General features: G+C 40.6%; 1 protein-coding gene across 1 annotated transcript in view; it reads right to left on the bottom strand.

Annotated features, from left to right (window-relative positions):
* KNDC1 (kinase non-catalytic C-lobe domain containing 1) overlaps positions 1-3,340 on the bottom strand; it is a 62,846-nt gene extending 59,506 nt beyond the window's left edge. The window contains exon 1 of the mRNA XM_054206375.1: positions 3,242-3,340. Coding sequence (XP_054062350.1) covers positions 3,242-3,340 — 99 coding nt within the window. The remainder of the gene's footprint in view (positions 1-3,241) is intronic.
* Positions 3,341-21,772: the final 18,432 nt, after the last annotated feature.

Consider the following 21,772-nt stretch of genomic DNA (forward strand, 5'->3'; position numbering starts at 1 on the left):
ACTTAATAAATATGAGGAAAAAAAACAGGTAGGAAATACAGGGCACTCACTATTATTTGGGAAACTTAACTTCTATTTTCAATATCCTAGTTTTCATCAGCCTAGAGATGGACTGATTTACCAATGGCAGCATTACTACAGTGCCTTATAGCACTAATCATGGACCATGGTCTCACTGAGTTCAGTCCTACATAATAATGAACAGCAAAAGCTCTTACAGTTCAGGTACATGAGACAAAAGATCTAATTTTCCTCTGTGCTGTACTCAGCACCATATGTGTAATGCTGCCACCAGATTTTTGAGGGCGGATGAGGAACTTTTGCACATCTTTACAGGGAACTTCTTCCAGGCACGAAGGGCTGAACAGGGGTTCCTGTGTCTCAAAACATAAATGTATGACAAGGAGCTGGACCACAAACCATTAGGCTTTGAAGCTGAACAAACTAATAGGCAGGATGAGGATAGGCTTGGAAAGGAAAGACTAACTTCTATGGCCAATCAAAAAAAGACTAAAAAAGAAAACAAAATACGTTTCAACAATAAAGATGCAAAACTATGACAGTTTCATCTGTGCATGTGGACAAGAAAGGCTCAATTTAGAGATAATGTGAAATAAGTAAAAACTGCAACCTTTAATACAGCCTCAATATCAAATTCCATCACAATCAGGACTTGACAGAATTTCTTTTGAGTCAAGCTTTGAGGTTGAGCTCTGCAGTAGATATTAATTGTCAGTAGCGATATCTACAGTTTATACCTACAAAACCACCTTTGTCTTGTGGTTATTTGGGGAGTAAACAAAAGATGATGATCATCCCCGGTCAGAAAAATGTATCCTCCTTCCAGGGGAAGGAAATATTAGATAATACAGAGGGGAAAAAAGGAAAGAGACCTGCGAATGTTCAGTGGCTTCCATCAGCAATGGATGGCTTCCATCAGCAATGGATGGCTTCCATCAGCAATGGATGGCTTCCATCAGCAATGGATGGCTTCCATCAGCAATGGATGGCTTCCATCAGCAATGGATGGCTTGCCGCCTTCTTTCCCATGCTCCAGGATATGAGGTTATTTACTTCACAGAAACCACGTATTTCTCAAATGACCACACTCTCTTGACCTTAGTTATTAAAGCTGCTATGGCAGTAAAGCAAGGCCTTTCTAGAGAATGAAGCATTGAAAACACCAAGACATGCATTTGATTAGTTTGCATCCCCAAAGCAATACGGAAACAAAGTTTTCACTATGGGGGAAAAAAATATATAAATATCCTTTTAAGACTATTAACACAGAAGTTTCCGGCAAGCCACGATTTCAGTACTTTGGACCATTGAAAGCTGGTTCACTCAAATTACAGAAAAACTCAAGTGTGTTACCCAACAGAGATGCTGATGCCTTTTCTCTGTTGTCTCCTAATCAGTAAAAGACACTTGTAAAAGCAATTACTGTTTAAGAACTACAAAAAGTGAACTGGTCAGACAACCATGCTTTAATTATTCACTTTAGTTCTCAATTTTCCCTTATATTTTCTTCAGAAAATATAAAACAGTTCAATAGCCTATGTAACTAAGCAGAGGAAGAGAGAGCAGGAAGAGAAAACAAATTAATTTGCCACTGACAACTTCTTAAAAAAAATTGAAATTAAATATTAAGGAGAGTGAGATGAAGAAAGTCCTAGTAAAGAAAGGCATTTGAAATACACCCGCACCCTCATTATTTCCTACTCTTCAGCGCAGGCAGCTTCTTGCTTCACATATAGGCTATTGTAAACCACATACTTCACACACAAACCTCATTCCTTATACTGTGTACAGTGACGCACAGGCTCCACTAAATGACTAAGCAGCTGAGAGTTAGGTACATCAGCATTCACAGCTCTCTACCACCTAAGTCTTTTTGCCAAGATAATTCACACAAACTTCAAAACAATCTATTCCAGAATCATAGGAAACGTGGCAGACATCATTCATTAAATTCACTGCATTTGAAGAAAAACATTGGGTTGCCTGGGAAAGCTCACCGAGTACTCTTCAAAGCAGCCCTTTTTTATTAACTTTTCCAATCACCAGTGATAGGTCATGCTCATTCTCTCAACAAGAATATCAAAAATATTCATGCACCTGGAATGACTACATAGAAGGGAGTGGTAGGAATCCGCAATTAAAGTGTATATTGAGGAGGTGAGAAAAATGGGCTTGGGTCTTCCTTACACAGAAGGGTTGACCCTCAGCCTCTCCCATCATGAAGAAACACTCCGAATATTTAAGCTAACGTGTAAAACAGAGGATACTACCACCTTCCTCCTGTATTTTGCATGGGCCAGTCTGAGAGGGCCTACTACACAGACAATGGGAGAGCCAAACTGATGAGCCATTAGATAACTTATAGAAAGCTGGAAGGGACTTTTCATTTTCAAACTCGCTTTTAAATCCAGATTCAACTTAGATTCTTGACATAGCAAACAAGAAAGCTTGCAATATCTGGCTTGGGGAACAAGTGGCTCACATATGGTTCACCAAACTTTTACTTAAAAAAAGAATAAAACTGCAAACATTTTGCCCAAGCATTCACTAGGGGGTAAGGAATATGCTTCATGTGGAAAGATACAAAGAAAAATGAACAAAAGCAATAAAAAGTGCAAAACCAAGTAAAAACCCAGACAAACATGATGACAGAACTGGGTTTAGCTACAGGTTATTTGGCAATAACTGAACAACCACATTTAACAGTTTGGGTTGGTTTTTTTTTTTTTTATTTCCCAGTGACAAAGGCCTTTTTACACAGGGCAGCAAGAAATGGTTGTACAAAAATCTGTTTGGCGGCTACTGGAAACACTTTTGCCCGTGTAAGAAATTTCCCTTTATCAGGTGCGACAAGGAGACATACTTCCCGACTGCAGCGTTAACCCACGGCTACGGCAGGAGTTCGGCCACCCTCGAGGACCGTGACTTTGCTGTCGTGTGGAGAAGGCGCACAGGGATGGACTGAGCCCAACTGAGCGGGCAGGAGAAAGCGAGGTACCCGCGGTGAATACACGGTTATGCAGCCGTGGCCTGCCCACTCTCGGCGGGGCGGGTGAGCCCCCGGGCTCCAGCCGGCTCCGCGGCCCGGCCCCACAGCGCGGGCAGGAGGAGGCGCCGGGAGCGGGGGTGGGGGGGGCGCCGCGGGCCGCCCCTGAGGCCGCCTCACCACAGGTGAGCGCAAGGGCGGCGGCGGCTCCGTCCCCGCACCTGCCTCACTCACCTCATCCTCCAGCAGCGTCGGCAGAGGCTCGAAGTCGTAGCAGTTCACCACCTCCTCCTCCTCATAAAACACGTCCTCTGTGGCACCAACAGCCTCCATTCCGCCCAGCGAGGGAGCAGAGGCTTCACCTCCGCAGCCTCTCCTACGCACCCGGAGCACGGCCCTCAGCCTTCGCCGCGGCTCATCCCCACACCCGCCTGCGGGCTGCCCCCGGCGGCGACCCCCACGGCGCCGGACCCGCTCGCCCGCCCCGCTTTAACCCCTTCCCCTCCCGGCGGGGCCCGGCCACTGGGCACCCCCTGCCTCTCCCGGCGCCCCGCCGCCGCCCGCTTAAGGCCTCGGCTGGGGCAGCGCTACCATGGCAACGCGGCCCGCCGCCGCCGCCTCGCCCGCGCGGCGCGGCCTCACTGCGGCGGCTCCCGCCCTCCTGCGGCGGCGCCCGCCCCCGCCGCCCGCCTCGCCCCCGAGAGTCGCCGGGGGCCGGTGGCGAATCCCGGCGTGTCCCCCACTCCCCCTCCTCGCCGGCCACGGCGAAACTGCCGGCAAGAAGGCGGTGGGCCCTGAGGGTCGCGCCCGCCGCAGTGCCAGCTGCAGCCGCCGGGGCCCCGCGGGAGCCGGGGCTGGTGTCCGGGCAAACGGGGGCGGCGGGAGGGAGGGCTGGTGCTGGGCGAGCGGCCGTGGCGGCGTTGTTGCCCGGCGCCCGAGGTGCTGACAGTCGGTGTGGCCGGGGAGCCGCTCCTGCCGGCGAGCGATTTCCTCCATGGGGAGCGCTTAAACTCGCCTTCTCGGGCGAGTCTAAACCCCGGCCCTGCCTGCCCGTGTGCCCCGGCCGGGTTGTACCGCCATCGACTCTCCAAATCGCTTGGATAAACTGGATAAACCCCGGCGTTTAAAATTAGGCAGGTGGCCCAAGTATTCGGATCACCATGGCCGTAACTCCTGACGCAGGTCAAACCATAACAAGCACAAACAAAACCAATACCAAGCTGGTATTACCGATTTTCTTATCAGCCCTAGCCCATTTTTGCTGTCCACCACAGGGCTTAGGCTGCCTAAAATAACTTCATTAAGACTCTGTTGAAATTGAAGGTTCAAGATCAAGGATTCCTTCAAAAGTACCACCACATGTTTTTGTTTCAAGTAAACCCCACTGGAAACTTCAAGCTGTTTTGTGCAAACAGGCTGTTGCCATTCCCCTTTTTTGCCCAGGAAGGGGAATCCGTTTGGTAACAGGTTTTTGGTAACTGCACCCGCTGCACAGACCCCAGGGCAGGTGTCTCCTGATGTAGCTTTAAGCGTGCGCACAGCCACAGCGAAATCTTCACGTCTCCCTCGTAACCAGCATGGTGGATGGAGAGAGCAGGCTGTTTTCTCCTGTAATTAAATTTCACAGCTACAGGTACTTGGAAAATAATAGTGCCATTTTCATTATTCTGCTTTCCTGTATTCCTGTCGTTCTATGACAAAATGGAGTATGTTAATGAATTAATCTGTGCACAGTACATCAAACAAGGCAAGAGTTTTATATTCTATTTTGTATGTAGTACTCTTTGGGAAAGATTAATACTCTATTAAAATATACATTAACAAACACTGTGAAGCAAACAAAGATACTTTGATTAACTGCCCCATAAAAGCCATCCTGAAGCAGTTTTAAGATTTCTCCCAATTAAACATTAATTGGATACATTCCACAGTTATGGCATGCTACTGAGAAAAAAATAAACCCAGGCAGATGGGAATCTTTCATATATATGCTGTCTTCTTAGTAACATTTTGAACTAAATCGATGTGAATAAAATGTTTTTCATGATTACAAATGTTTCTAATCTATATATACTTGTCATTTGGTAACTCAGGCTTTTAATTGTGAACAAATACTATAGCATGGGAAACAGTGAGTGCCTGGAGCTTCTGAAAATAAAGCCCAATATGACTCCAATAACAACACTATTTTATTTATGAAATGTTTCTTAAAATGTATTTCACCGGCATATTTGGCAAAATGTTTTCCTCAGGCAGCTCAATCTACCCAAGAAGAATGCTAAATAATGGACCCTCATGGGTTGGACTCATAACTGCATTGTAAAGAAAAAAGAAAAGAGAAAATTTTCTCTGGTGTGTAAATTGGGTCCACTACACTCATCCATAAGTACATCTTAAATAAGCCCTCCATTGCAATCGTCACTTCAGCATTCATAAACATTTCTGCAAAATGATAGTGTAAGTCAAACCTATGGGTGCTGCAAGGAAATTCACATGCTAGTTTTTGTTGTATAAAAGAAATTCACTTGCTAAAAGCAATTAGTAATTGAGTGATAGGGTATTTCCCTGTCAGGTTGGCAGACTCGGGTTCAGACACCTACCCTGAATTATTTGGACCTTGAATCTAGGCTGGGTAGATTCTGCCAGAGTAAGTGACTAACTGACTGTATCCAGGTGATTCGGGATGCTTGAGACCTATCTCTCGGTTGCTCTGGTTGACTTCCTTGCTCCACTGAAGAACTCCGTATACTAAGTGCAATATGTACAAAGTGGAAAATGAAACGAACAAAGGATTCCTCTGTAAACAAAAACTTGTTAGCCTTATCACAAATGCCTTGATAGGCAGGACAGAACGGTCACTGGAACTGATATGGTTTGTTAGATTTTTCCAGAAAAATTGCTCTGCTAAGCCTCTGCTCTCATCAGTAATTCTGTTGTTTTGCTTTCCTCGCTGGTCTCACGGTTGAGGCAACTGTCAGAAAAGGCATTGTAACTTCTTTGATACATTCATGTAGCAATTCTCACACTACAGTATTCATTCTTATTAACATCTGCAATTAATCACGGCCCACGGGAATTGTTGGAGGACATGCAACACTACACAGTTCGGCGTTAGAGAAAACCCCACATGTAGATGATGCTGTCAGTTCCTCTGCAGTCATATTTTCTGTTCTTTCTTTTCCACAATATTGCTTAAGAAAGTTAAAGTTCTTAAGAGGTTTTTATAGAGTATTGGTAGGCATTTTTTGAAAGATGTGTTGGTGGATATGTGAGTGTCTGTGGAAATTATCTTCTGAGTCTGAGGTAGGCTGAACATGCAAATGAATATTATATTAAAACCAGAAATATACAGAACAGCAATCAGGTTCTCAAAGGTGAGGGTTCTCAAGAGGCAGAAATAAAAAAATTATTTTGCACTAATAATATTCTATAGCCTGAAAAAAAGTAAGAAATGTTACCCTAGATTAAAGGAATATACTGTGACTGAAATTGTTTTGGTAAAGGATATTTGAAACAGATTTCATTATGGAAGTACCAGAGAGAGGTTTAATTTCCCTGTGATAAGATTTTGAATATGAACTGAGATCTCTTTAGTAACAGTTACACCAGGAATCACAATTATTAGAGATTTTGACTTCTGAATTGCAGAATAGCGATGAAAAACTACTAAGCAAAGGTAAACTGCAGGTATAGTGTAGGTATACATGAGAAACCTCTCAACAAAAATGTCATGGAATCGACACGAAGTTTTATGTCTTAGACTTGGTGTATGATCACAGATAATACAGAGGGACTGGGTCAAACACATCTGATTTCAGTTTTCTCACAGTTTTAGCAAGCTTTATCTAATTTGTAGTAAATGCTGTGGAGTTAGGACAGTTTGTAATTTTCATGTAAGCAGTGTTTGCAGCAAAATAGCAGACTTGATTTCTGTCTCTGACAGCAGTCGATAGCAGATGTCTAGAGAAGAGTGTAGGAACAAGGTAGTTATGTATTATGTTCTTCTGGTACAGTCTCTCAGCCTCCAAAGAGTCACAGTTCAGATATTCCCTAAGGCAGTGGTAGTGTCTATTGGTTTAAGAGACACTGGAATATTTCTTCTTTAATGAAGTTGTTCATTCACTTTTTGAGTCTGAATAGTTTTACTATCCACCATGTCCTATTGCAAAATTTCTCAGCTGACCCACGCATTGCATAAAGTAAATTCTTTGTTTCATTTTAGGCCCCTAATTTCTTAAATTGGAAAAGGTGATGGATAGATTCCCTGTTTGTCACCTTTCTATCTTTTGTGATACTATAGAGTTGTCATATCTTGCCTAGTTTCATATTTTCAGGTTGAAAGGTCCTGGTCTAGTTGCTCATTCACAGAATAGAAATTATTCCATGACTTTGATCATGCTTTAGCACTTCACAGTACTTTCTCTAATTGTGTCATTATGTAATTAAAAATTGTGAAAGAGAAGATTGGAATCAGAAAGAAATAAAAAAAGAAAGAAAGATGGAATTGGCAGACTCTCAAGAGATTTTTGAAAATAATGTATTAATGACCTACAAACTTGAAGGAAGTACTTCTCTTAACGGTGATTTACTGATTTAGTTATGAGCCTCATGCCTTTTATTTCCAATATGGGATATTGTCAAAAAATAGTTCAGAGAATACATTCATGGGAATTCAGGGTCTGTGTCTCTGCAACATAATCTACATACAAGCTACAGGAGAAAGGAAATTGTATAGGGTACTACTGTTACGCCACTTTGTGCCACTGGAGATGTCTTTCATGTTCTTTTGTAGGTTTTCCCTTCTCATTATAGCACTTTGGTTATTCTTTTTAATAGATTATATAATCATAATTGACTATTAAAATTTTGGAGTACCAGCCTTGTAGATGAAAGGTACACATTTGTTACACTATAATTAGATTGTACATTCTCCTTTTAAGAGTTTTCGTTTAATGGCAGTTTGCCTGAAGGTTCTCGTTTTAATTTAGTTTGGGTGAAACTGAGGGAACCGAAGGATTGCAGTATAAAGAATTGGGTTTTTTGTGTGTATGACTTATATCCTTTCTATTGTTTGGTTTTTGTTAATCAGAGATTGCTTTAATGCCATGGGCTTTAATACTTTTACAGTCTATGAAACGACTGTTCTTCCTTTAGCAGTGATATATATTTCAAGACAGGGAAAAGCTTTCTGCCAGTTGCCAACTGCTGCTGCCTTTGCAGCAGCAGTGAGAAAGCATTGTAATAAAAAGCAAATTATGTGTTGCTGCTACTGAAAAACCTGAAAGAATTCAAAGGTAAAGATACTGCAATTTTTAAACCGGCCCCATTGCTGCTATGAATCCTATATAAGCATAAATCTCTTGCCTGAAGTGGCAGGTTAGTTTGTATTCCAAGTACTTCAGAATCTTATAAAGGCAATAGGTATGCGTTAGCTTTGCATTTCTGAAGAACATCAGAAAATTATATGCATAGACTGCTTACTGTATGGCAAAAACCATATATAGGCATTCCATTTTCATGGGGTTGAATGGTAGAAATGCAAACTTCGGAATCATCAAGCACAGTCTTTGGTGATTATAGGCACCTGTCACATCATTCTTTTCATGGAAATATCAAACTCCACCTGTTCCTATGTTAGGAATCTTCTGATTTCCAGCCGCTACTTATACTCATTCACTTTCACCCCAACATTATCTTTTATCTTTTAATCTCAGTTTCTATTTCTTTACAGATTATCATATTACGTGTACATCTGTTCTGTTGCCTTTGACTTTGTTTTTATCTTTTCCAAACAGTGCATTTCCTTAAACATGTGTTCTAGTCATGATTGCTTTTCTACTACACTACACTTTTGTTGTCTTTGTAATACTGATAAACCTCAAGTTCATAATTTCCTCAGGTGCTTAGGAGATCAATAGAATCCTCTTCTATCTGCCCCCTTGGTGTATTTCTTTGTGGAGGCATATGCCTTTTTTTCATCTTCATAATCTTCTCACATGTCCATTGTCTAAAGACTTTGATTTTATTGTATCTTCTTTGAATAGTAGTTTCATTTGTCCTCATATGAAAGACTTTCAAAGGATTCTTCACTGTTCTCCTCAGGACATCTTTCCGTCATCTAATACGATTTCTTCTGAACAGCAGCTGCATCTCCAATTCTTTCTACGTGAACTCTACTAGGTAGCACTCCAGGCATAGAGAGCTCCTACCAGGAGCTACTTTAGGGTAATGTGCTTTGCATTTAGGCATCTCCACTTTCTTTGTCATTCTTTAAATATCCTATGCTGTTGCACTTGGATATTGCCTTCTTGTACCAGCTGAAATGCAGGGAAAGACAGCAGAAGATACAATTTGGCCCGAACTGAAGACAATAGCAAAACTGTCATGGTGTAATTTCTGTTGAAGACAACTTACTGAGATGCAAGATCAAAGACCAGGATTGTTTTTATTTGTATACAAGTGGGAAAATAACCAATATGCAAACAAATGGCTTTCTTTTCACCACTGGAAAATTAGGACTAGAGGAGATATGAGTTCAAAATCACTCCAGTGCTAAGTCTGGTATTTGGGAATTTCTGAGTCATTATCTCATTAATTCAATTACCTTATTAGGTTTGTCATAGGCAGTATCTATCCAGAAATATATGTGTGTGTGTGTATTCACACATATATATACATACAGAGAGACTGATAATGGGATTCTTTCTATTATTATCACTCTGTAGTGTTATATGACTTCCTTTATCTCAGTGTCTTTGTACATTCCAGGTATTCCCACAATAGGCTTGTATTGCAAGGTGGAGACCGCTTTGCTTATTTCATGCGGTAAAGTGAGGCACCATGAAAACAAATCACTTCCAACATTACTCAGGAGGCTTATATCAACTGGAAATTTAAGCCATAAACCTGGAGAGCCAAATTTACGCTATAATTGCAAAGCATCCTCCAATTGATTCTAAACTGCTTTAGTTTTGACGTTATAACATTGTCTTCATAACACAATATTGTCTTTATAGTACCTATTGGTCCCCTTGCTCTTTTAATTCATTTTAGTGGTGTTCATTTGGAAATACTAGAAAAAGTTGTGCAGAAGATCATTTTAAAAGATAATGTGCATAATAAAGTCTAATATGATGCCTATGGCAATTTCACACTGGAAAATAAGCTGCAGGGTAGTACTAGCTACCCTTCAGAGAAACACCTCATAATAATTAACTAAATCTTAAATTCATATTAAAGAAACATAAAAATTAACTCTGTGCAGGCAGAATTCTAAGCCTGAAATTGCTTATATTTCTGACATTTGGCTCTTTCCTTAAGCTTTTGTCTACAGAGATTTATGAGATCGCTGTGAGCTGCTCATAATGGAAACAAAAACACTGACAAGACAAAGCATTTTCCCATCCATGGGGCAGGGAATCAAACTGCATTGTTTAAATCCTTCTTGAAGTTAATGAATCAGCAGGAAAAGTCCATCCTGAAGACCTAGTGTTCCCCAAGCAACCACCTGCTGTCCCCAACAGCTGATATGAAATCCATGATTGTCTTTGTTCTTCTGTTCCTTTCCCCAGAGACATGACCATGGTTATCTTGGGAATCTTTCTCAATAAAACATAAAGACAAACTAGAACACAGATGACACGATCTACTAGCATCAGAGGTAATATACAATATTTACAATTTAATCTTTTTGATTTACTGTGACTTGTGACTGTTTGTCTCCAATGAGGATTTAGCTAATGTGTTTCATACTTAAGTCACTGCAGTTCTTTCTTCCCGACATTGAATTGGAAAGGCATTCAGAAATTCCATCCGTGCAAGACAAACCAACCCAAATCTGCTGGGAGCATACCAGGTGCTGCTCTCCGTACTCCTTACAGGCCCTCCAAAATAAAAACACTGCTAATCCAGTAACCTGTTCTCCTTTCTTACCCTAGGAGAACAACTGCTCTCCATGGAAGCCCAAGGGCTGCACTACTCCGCTGTGAAGCTCTCAGTAGCTGAGATCAGGCTGTTCTTGGCAGAGGGCCCTATATTATGTTACTTTGTGCCAGAGCTGATTAGAATGTCTGATCATAATCAATTTCAGATCACAATGCTGAAGTCAGTCTTTCTGCCAAGCCCTTCGATCAGTAACAAAGATAGTTGAAAGAACTTTCAAAGGTACAGATCATCCAATGAACTCACTTGACCTCACAAGAGGTGAGGAGCAGAGGTGTTTTTACTTACAAACTGAGGCAAATCTCATACCGGGTATCAGAAAATGTTTGTTGAAAAACACAGCAGGAACCATACTGAAGCTATTAAAAATGCAGATTTAATTTCCAAAATAGTCCCAGAGAGTTGTATTTTTCACATGATAGTCACAGCTACAGAGGAAAAGGGCACTTGTTAAGGTTGACCTCTGCTATGATAGCTTGAAAATGCTGCGAGTAGGCTGCTTTCCTGGCAGATGGAAGTAGCAGTCCTTTACACAGACAGGCTTTGAGTTTGAACCCTGGTGCCACACGCAGGTGAGTGCCCTTTTTGCATTCTGAAAAAAAACCCCAACACTTCTATTTCCAGTCAACCTGAATTAAGACTCATTTCCAACCTCTCATTTCAGCCACTGCACCAACAAAATCAATTATTTGCACTACCTGAGTCTTGATTTTGTAATTGCTGCCTAGATAATTTGCTGATGGATGCATTAGTAATATCTATGTATTGTGCCACTGGGACTCCTTTATACTGGGAAATGCTCCTCTGAGGAGAAGCAGTCAATACCCGGAATCTAGCCGTAAAATTTATAAATACAACCAGAAAACTTAGTTGAGACTGAATCTCGTACCCTGCACATGCAGACCAGCAGGAGGAGAGAAAGTCTTACCAAAAGAACTTATCAGCAGACGGGAGAAAATAACCCCTCAGCCTTCCAACAGTACAAGGCCTGAAGAATTGAGCTGCAGTCTGGTTACAGGACTGCAGATTTTTAGACTTCCCTGTCTTTTTTAGAACTAATTTAGGGGAAAAGGTAACTGATTTGCAAAGACTCCTAAAGACGTGATCATTAGCTGTATGTTAGTGGAGCTCAAAATAGTGTTTAATGAGCCAGAAAGAGAGATAAATTGCTGAATTCAGCTCAAAGTCTATAGTAGCTACAGTGAGTATGTGCTTGAAACATTTGTCGTTAATTAGGCATCGTCAGTTACCTCCTGGATGAAGCCAGAGCCATCTTGGGCATCATAAAATCCATGAACTACAGTATATGTCTCCAAAATTTGATAAACCAAATGAAACAACTGGGTAAAACTCTCTTCCAACCTGTTAGAGCTATTGATTCATCTGGATCTATAACATGTTATTAAATTTTCATTCTTAGTAAAGACAGTTGATTTATATAAAGAATAAAAAAAGAGGAAAAGATTGGCTGTAGTGAGCAATTAGGTACATGAATATAAAGAAACTCTCACAGCACACAGGGAGAAGCAGAAGAGAGTACAAGATAGTGCTGATGCCTCCATCCAGCACTGAATAGGATTCTGCCGATTTCTTGAAAGTTTTGAATTGGTGTCTCTATGGGCACCCCTTTTGAGAGGCAGGCAGGAGTCAGCTATTCGTATCTCAGAGGCAGTGCATCCCAATTTTAATCTGCCTCACAAGGATAGGTAAATTATTTCAGTTCAGCTTCTTGAAATAAAACATTATTATTTATAGAAGCATAGCCAGGGAAAATGGTTAAAACACACACACAAAAAAAGCACCTGCACCCAAGCTTTCACAATGACTTCCTTAATCCTGGATATTCCTTACTACTGCATGAAATAAGGGGGAAACTCTTCCTATCATGACTTCTCTCTGAATAATCCCAATAAGGCCTCTGCCACTTGAGACCTAAAAATGCAAGACCAGCTTCACTTACATTGAATACCTCCAGTGGTCCTGCTGCACCTGATGCCTTCTGGATTCCCCAGATGTACGTACTTCTCTGGGTGGCACAGGACCAGCGGAATGGCTTCTATTCCTACCTTGAGCGAAAGGCTATCTGAGCACGACCAGAGGACCTGGCCTCCAGGAATGTCCTCCTGAAGCCAGAGCCTCCTTGGGACTGCTTTGACCAGTGTGAAGCCAAAGTGCTGGACATTTCTTTGGTATGAAGGAGAGCCTTCAGGTGCTACAGAACCAGCACAGGAACATCCAACGCGTCAAGTCTTCATACGACTTATTCTGTTTTAGGCTTGGGGCAGAACAGAGTAAAGCCTGGCAGCAGCCTGGTGTGCCAGCTCCCCGTGGCCGTGCCAGGCGTACCTCAGCTGCAGCCGACAACCTGGCACTCTGGCTCAATTCATCAAGAGAGATTATATAACAAGCAGAGAATTTCAGCCAGAAAAATTCAAACGTTATCTGCACACAAAACCCTCATTGTCCAGTCCGGTCACTTCTCTTCTGCACCAGCTGCTTGTGTGAACAATTTTTCAGCTTATCCTCAAACAGTATCTGTCCTTGATCATTTAATCAGTATTTAAAGCTGCGTCTGTGATGTTATTGATCCCACTTGTGCCTCCAGTGTGTGTTTCAGATGGAAAATCCAGCACAGAGGGAAAGTGCAGAACACTTTCTCAGCAACCGCAAGAAGAAAAAGATGCATTTTTCTCCTTTCTGATTTTATGGTTTGTTGTATAATAGCAATAATCTCTATTGCTTTCATATACTTGCAATAAATGGCTTTTGAGATCGATGAAATGTCTGAGCTTCACTTTGGCTATTAATCATTCTCAGTAGCCATTTATTGCTTCATATATTACAAATAACAGAAGTTATTCCTTAAACCTACCCAGATAGCTGAGGACTGCAAATTTTAAACCTAACTCTGAGAGACAGGTTCACTGATGGCAACCCCTGTGTTGTCTTTTACAACAGTAAGTAATAATAACAGCCCTGTGCCTTCCACCTGCAGATTTCAAAACCCGCTATACAATGCGTTAAGGAAAAATGAACCTTGCTTCTGTTGTTGAAGGAGGGGAGAAGGTGAGGATATAGGTAAGAAATACCTGTGAAGATCCCTCCCCAGTTTTTTTCTCATTATCTGAGAAAGCAATTTTGTAACCTGACAGAATTTGTAATACCTGACCTTGGTGCCATCCTGCTAGCAAAGCACCTTGGGAGTCAATCCTCTTGCTGCAGGCAGGGGAACAGGCACCAGCTGCCCTGGGAGAAGCTGTGTTGCTGGTAAGCATCAGCAAGACTGGTGTGAAACAAATATTCACTCAGCAAACTTGATCGACCTGTTTCCTAATCTGACTAATCTTCAGTCCCTCTCTTTGCTCCCTACCCTCCTTCTGCTTAGGGTCTAATCATGTTTTTTGGGTAATCATAAGATAAAAATGGGCAGTGGCATTGAAGGAGAGAAGTTCCCTATAAATTTGGGTTGGGAAAGCATGTCCTAACCCTGAGAATAATAGTGTGGGTCCTTCACAAAGAATGAACTACCATGAACTCGAGCATAGCGTGCTGTTTTGTATTAGAGGCTTCTGCTTTGACGTATATCTGCCTCTTAGATGCCTCTGCTTTGATCATCCATCATCCTTTATTCCAATAAAAATACAGACCTTATTTCTCAGTTCAGTGGAATTCAATATTTATTTACACAGGTGGTGACATCTGTATAATTTCTTTGCCTACACATGGGATTTACCAAGTCTGGTAAGAAAACATCATGACTCCAGTGGCTGTGACCACTTTGAATGCGAGTGGTCAGTTGGTAAGGAGCAACCAGGGTGTTCTGAAGACATGACACAAAACATCTTACTGTTGCCATAAGCAGCATAAATTCAGCATGGGGTCACGCTGTGCATGAATCCTGGCTATCTGGGAATAGATGTTTGGAGGTCAGAGAGAGAACCCCAGACAATGTTGTCTCTTCCATACAAGTTGCATTACATCAGGGTAAGGCCAGATGGTCAATAGGTCAGAATGCCAGGTCCACCAGCAACGCTGGCAGTAAGCACATACAGGGGTGCGTACAATAGTATCAGTTTGACAGCACTGCAAATATATACCTCCTTATCCTAAAGATGTGCAGTCAGATAATATGAAAATGGGATGTTCTCTTACTTACTTTCCTTTTCTGCAAGAATCAGAAAGCCAAAGTGAAACTGGACTGGGATATCACAAGTTTTTTGTTTGGACCTCAGCAAGCATCAAGAAACAGAGGGGAAAAGCAGCTTGAATGGTTGTGACAGCATTTTGATAACAGGCTCAGTGACTGGCTGTTTGGTTTTGGTTTGTTTGTTTGTTTGTTTGTTTATTTGTTTGTTTGTAATCAAGTAAAGGACAGAATTCACTTTCTTCTCCCAACTATAGACAAGGCACTCTACCCTCCAATGTTGAATTATTTTTAACCTTGCCTCATGGTTTAAGAACTCTTTATCCAGATTAGCCACCTCAATTCCTAGAGTTTATTTTAATGTTGTCTACAATTTTATAATGATCAGTCCTGCTGAGTCTACCTCTGCATGTAAAATAGGTCGATACTATTAATGACAGCAATTCTGTGTTATTGCAGCCCACAGTTGCAACAGGCACTGGGAGAAAAGAAGAGCTGAAAAAAAGTCTGCATTAAAACTTCCCTGGTTTTCAACAAAACCTTTGTCATGTTGCATTTGCATTAGGCTTACATAAGATATTGTGCCACCCTGCAAAGTACGTATGTCTTAACTGTGCCTTCTTACTCCATGGATTACTTCCCTTTGAATATTAGGAACCATATTTTAATAATGGAAGTAGGGGTGATTTTCTCTTTACTCTCTCGAGCTCGACAGAAGATCAGAAGGGGGAGAATTGGTTTCTGTTCCTTATGCATCACTGGCTGAATTGTTTCCACATTTCCAATCTAATTTAAATTGCACTTGTGTAACTCCAGAGGATGACAGAAGAGATGCAGGACCGAAACTGAGAGAGCTCTCAGTAACTTGCTCTTGGAAGTTTCAAAAAGTATTACTGAGCTCCTACCCTTACTCTCCTACCCTACTTTTCACAGAGACATTTGTTAGGGGTGTCTGAGGTGGTTGTTCATACAGCTCAACAAGGTCTTGACAGCCTTCTGAACTGGGTGAAGAGCAGATCCTCCATATATCCAATGAATGCATGTTAATCACATTAATCAAACAATATTTAACCTCTAGTTATCTGAGAAGGAATATAAGCCCTCTTGCCTGGATATAAAAATTGATGTACTAAATCAAACCAGAGATCCAGTTAGTTATTCTATCTCTGCTACCGGCCAATAACAGATGCTTAAGACTATAAGAAAACAGCATGTACAGAATGATCCTTCCCCACTTTTCGAAATCATCATTTTACTGTGATTACAAAAAGACACTTGTCAACTAGCAAACAGAGCACAGGAGCCGGGAAAGATTTCTCTGAATGACTCTTCCTTTGAATTGCTTTGTGTCCTCAGGCAATTCACAAAGGTTCTGACTCAGTTACCAAGTCAGTATGAAAACATTCGTCAGGCTTTGCAAGTTGGTAAAGACTGGATGCCCTTATAAAGCTGTGTGTCACTGCGCCATCGCTTGTGACACAATAGTCATAAAATCTGCTACTGCTAAGAAGGGAGAAATGTGCCATGAAAAGTAGCTTAGAGACGCTCTCAGATCTTGAAAACCAAACAGACAAATGAGGTTGTAAATTTATGATCCAGGGAAATTTGTACAGAGTAGAAATGGCAAAGACAGGTTAGAATTATGTGGTGGTATTAAAGTAACTTTTTTGTTTGCTAATATTTTAATAAAAATAACAAAAGAGTTAATGAGCAGACAACAATAGCATAAGTCACAGAGAACAATAGCATAAGCACCTTTCAAAGAAATGTTCAATGAAAATTAGTACTAACATGATCTTGCAGCCCCAAACCAGAGAGAAGTAAACTAGTTTTGTATTGATTTGAAACACAAAGGTTTTCCTAAGACTTGTTATGTCCAAAATTCTCTACAGCATCTAATGGGAGTGTGCTAGAAATTCTTTCTTCTTACAAAAATGATAAGATTGATGAGTTTTTCTTTATTTGCAAATTGATTTCAGAAACCTCTAAGGTATTCCACGGTTATGTTTTGGAGACATTATTTGTCATGTTTCTATTTTGAAGATGCTATTCTGAATCCATGAGGATGCTTACTTGTTTCACAGCTCTCTCCCATAATATTTTTATATCGGTCTTACATAACTACGTCAGTGACCAATTTTCAAAATCTATAAAATAGAAATATAACTCCACAGAAAAAAACCCAACCTCATGTTATGCCACTTAATTTCTATTAGTTCTTCTATCTAATAGAAAAATAAAGAAAACTAATTTACTCAGTGAATTGTATATGTAAGTGGAAAAATATGCATGAGTTTCCTTGCTATATCCCAACAAATTGCTTATTATCCATCAATAATATTATCCAGTCATGTGGAATATTAAATAATATGTTGGCTGTTTTCCATTAATTTCATCAAATATGCCTTTTGTACTTAAAAAGGTCTTGCAGCTTCAGTGAGAAAAAGGTCAATCAGGAAAGTCCAATCGTATTCTTCATTATGTCAGATATAGCAGAGATTTTAGTTGTCTGACATAACAGAGTTCTGTCTTGTTTCATTTGCTTGGCTCTCCTCTTCTGTATTGATGTATTGATATATTGATAAATTTTCCTCTAAAAACTTCCAAGTGTCTGCCAGATTTTGAAAAATATGTTTTTTTTTCTTTACAAAACTGTAATTTATCTAGTGACAAATTGTCCAATACCCCTTAACACGTGTAGACTAGTATTTTTCGCTTGTTCTGTAGAGTGTCACGACCAAAGCTTATATATACTGCATTCAATTTTGCTCAGAAAATGTAAGAATGAATGATAAAAATTTTATTTTTGAAAAGGTTCCCCTTCAACATCACCTGCCATAAAAAGGTTTAAGCAGGTTTTTTTCCCAAATGTTGCTTGATCAGCAGCAATGAAATTGCTTCCTATCAAAGTCTGAATGTTACCATTTGGCAATACTCTCATCAGATGGGCTTGCCTGTAGAGAAAAACTGACCAGAACAGTTCTTTTTCAAAATACGTTGTTCTAAAAAAGCTATTTTCCAAAGTAATAAGTTTACTTTTCGAGTGCAGGAACGGTGTGTCAGAGGGAATGCATTCCACTCAATTTCCTTGCATCAAAATCTCTGCGAGAACTGGAGATGAAATTCACTCTTTGCCTCATGAGCAGCATGAAAGCTATTAAATAACATGACCATGATCACAAGCATTGGTGCTACGTGATCTGCCTCCATCCAGAGTAAATCATCGCGTCATCATATTGCAGTGCAAACTCATTCATAACCTATACTTCCCAGAATATTCATTGTCAGATCAATGGACTCATATTGCTTCTGTTATCTATTAGGCACTAGGGAATTCCACATACAGATGCATTCCTCCAAGTATAATTTAATTATAATTTGCTTTATGCAGGGGAAATAGTATCAGGCAAGTTAAAGAGACGGATACTCCATTCTTGTGGTTTTGCCAAGAAAGTGGTCCAGACCATGAGTAACCGAACTCAGAAAAGAAATTCTGACATTTCATACCGGGACTCTAAAAGCCTGAAAGTAAAGAACAACATGGCAGAAGAATGCTCTAACATAACATCAGCAGAACCGGAGAAAATCTAGAAGGATATAACAGGAAGGCATGGCATTTTATAACTGCATTAGCTCAGGGTGGTTGCCAGCTGCTTCATGGCAAAGTCTGGACTAACGGTTGACTATCAATACCATTTTTTTTTAAAAAGCTTGGATTAATTTCTAAAATTTGTATTTCTGGGACTCAAACCTATATTCCCAAAGCTATGAATTTACCCAGAGTAGGAATACACCTGGGCAAACTGGAGAGAGTTTGACAGAGAGGACACTTTTCTAATTTATGATTACGCCAACAATTGTCCCTCTTTGTTGCAGGTTGTGGAAAGGGATTAAGAATGCCTACTCATCATTCCTACAGCACTCTGAGAGGTACAAAAGCCAAATAAATATTACATTTCATTTTGAGTAATGTTCAAAAAGTAACTCTCATTTTATTGGGCATTGCTGACCCATCACGTGACCACTCTTCCGCACAGGTCTGTGTATCTGGGAAGGAAACAGAACATTATTGGCCCTTTGGATGAGTTGTGTCATAAAGTGCTATATTATATATTGCATTTCTCCATACCATGGCCAGTGGCCAACAGTATCTAAATGTTGCTTTCGTTAAAATCTAACTAAATTAATTGCAATGGGTCCTATCCTCTGCTGGCATGGGTTGTGCAATCATACTGTGGTCAGTGAAACTAAGTTGAGTTATTCAGTAGAAAGTCAGGGCAACCAGCCGTCTTAGATACCCAGCGGAGTACTTGAAGTCAGAGTTGAGCTTCTTGATACCATTCAGGTGTTTTAAAGAGTGAAATGAATCCAGTAGTGTTTCCATCAAAAAACAGTGTGTGCTGCATATTAACTGCCTCCTTCATCTTTATGGAGCAACAATATCAATAACTGTCACAGACTTTGTGACATATAATGGACTGTGCTGCCCCTGAAGGCACAAGGTTTTGCCAACCTCTTTACTTCTTAAGATAAAATATATTCCCATTAATAGGTAAAATGTTACCTTTAGGTCAGGTTTCACTGTTGTTGAGAACATCACAAGTGAGGAATTGCAGGACAGAATTTGCAGAAAAAATATTTTTTTTCCTAATAAATCCCCTCCAAAAGGAAAAAAAATAACATTTCAGCCCTGATGAAAGAGAAGTCCTGGATAGCATCCAGCAGCAAAACCCGAGCAGAAAAGCTGCAGCTTAATAACTTTACTAAAAGGGAAGGAGTTTTTCAACTCCAGTCTGCCTTCCTCCGAGGGTAACCTAGTGCAAGTGCGTTATCTCGATTCGTGCAGTAGAGGACACTATTTTACACATCATCACCTCCCTGGCCAACGTGGTGCGGTGACACAGCCCTTCATCAAGCCCTGCCTGTTCTCCTAATACAAAAGAGGTGTTGCATTAAGCTGTGGATGAAGCGCCATGCATGCCAAGGATGAAACATTATCAAGACATAATTAAGTAATATCAACCACCACAACAAAAGGATCAAATAGAATTTGTGTGGTAAAGGTGTGTGAGCGTATTGCTTGACCTGAGTTGTGTTGTGCATGAGGACCCTGGAACTCCCATCCTGTTCTTCCTGTTAGCACTTACCTGGCCACCACAGGCGAAACTGGGAAAATAAGCAAACTGCCACTCACTTCTCATCAAATCTCTCCGTTCAGCCGTCGGCACGTTCTGAACCCAGAATGCATGGCTGTGCTCTGAATTTCCTGGAACTTAATCGGATGATTCTGAGTACAAGCAAGACACAGATGCATGAAAATCTAGGGGAAAAATGCATTTATAAAGGTTGTTAAATGGTTTATGTCATGCTAGTTGTTTCAATGCTTAACTTAGTGCATCAAGGGAACTATTTAATTAAATTTTCTTTGAAGGACCCCAACTATTAGCACGTTATAACAGGATTGGGAAATATAACTATATTCTTAGTTGAGGGTTTAATATAAATATGTAATATTGAGCTGCCTGCCTCCAAGTAGGAAGCTGAGGAATAAATTTATAATTGTGTTTACAAAACGTCGTCAGCATAAAAGTTATGCAGAACTAGAAATTAAGATATTTTTAACAAATTTTTCTCATGACCCACTTTTGAACCAGTCAGTCATTATATGGAGCCTTCATATAACTTTGATTTGGAAACATCAATCGTATTATACCTTTGGTGCTGTCACGTTTATTTATTAAGAACAGTCAGAAAGTCACATTTTCTGGAACAGGATAGTAATTAAATGACAGAAGACAAAATTCGGGATTTTCCCCTTCCAATTTTAAGATACTTTCTGGCAACACCAAAGCTTACCTCTCCCTAGTTTTCTTTAAAGTAATGGTATGTGAGCATTTTCTACTCTGTCTTGGACTCTTCTGTGTTTTATCTCTGCTTCTCTTCGTATTTCGCTGTTTCCTTTCGCAGAGTCACTGCTTGACCAAAACAGTAGACAGACCTCATGTTCACAGACAAAACTGCTATGAAATACCGTGGTATTACTTACTTGTACTGTACTTACTTGCACACATCAAGGTTCTGTTGTGCAAGGAACAGTACAACCGCACCAGCAAAAAAATGATGTCTAGTTGCATAGAGTTGAGTGAAATTACATCACCACTGAATTACTTCCCTATGTCATTAACAATTTTTATTAAACGGAAATTAGATTTTTGAATAAAAGTTGGTAGATTGTACTGTTGTTGCAATGGTAAACAGGTGCTGTGGGTATAAATTTTAAGTAGAAGAAGGGGGTCTCTCAATGGTCTATAGTCTCACAGAATTTTAGGATAAATCAGGTTGGAAGGGACTTCATGAGGTGTCTAATCCAACCTCGTGCTCAAATTAGGTTCAGCATTGAATTCAGACCAAGTTTCCCAGGGCTTTGGCCAATAGTGTCTTGAAATCCTCCAAGGATGGAGATTCCACAGACTCCCTCGACCCTGTTCCAATGATTAAATATCGTCACAGAGAACATTTTTACCTAACATCTATTCAGAACCTTCTATTTCAACTTATAGCCACTGCCTCTGGTTTCCTTGTTGTAAAGAGCCTGTCTCCATCTTAGTAACATCCTCATAGATATTGGAAGACTACAGTTTGGGCTTTCCCCCCGGGTTATGCCTTCTCTTCCGCAGTCA

The sequence above is a fragment of the Rissa tridactyla genome, chromosome 6 (assembly GCF_028500815.1).
Source record: "Rissa tridactyla isolate bRisTri1 chromosome 6, bRisTri1.patW.cur.20221130, whole genome shotgun sequence".
NCBI lineage: Eukaryota > Metazoa > Chordata > Aves > Charadriiformes > Laridae > Rissa > Rissa tridactyla.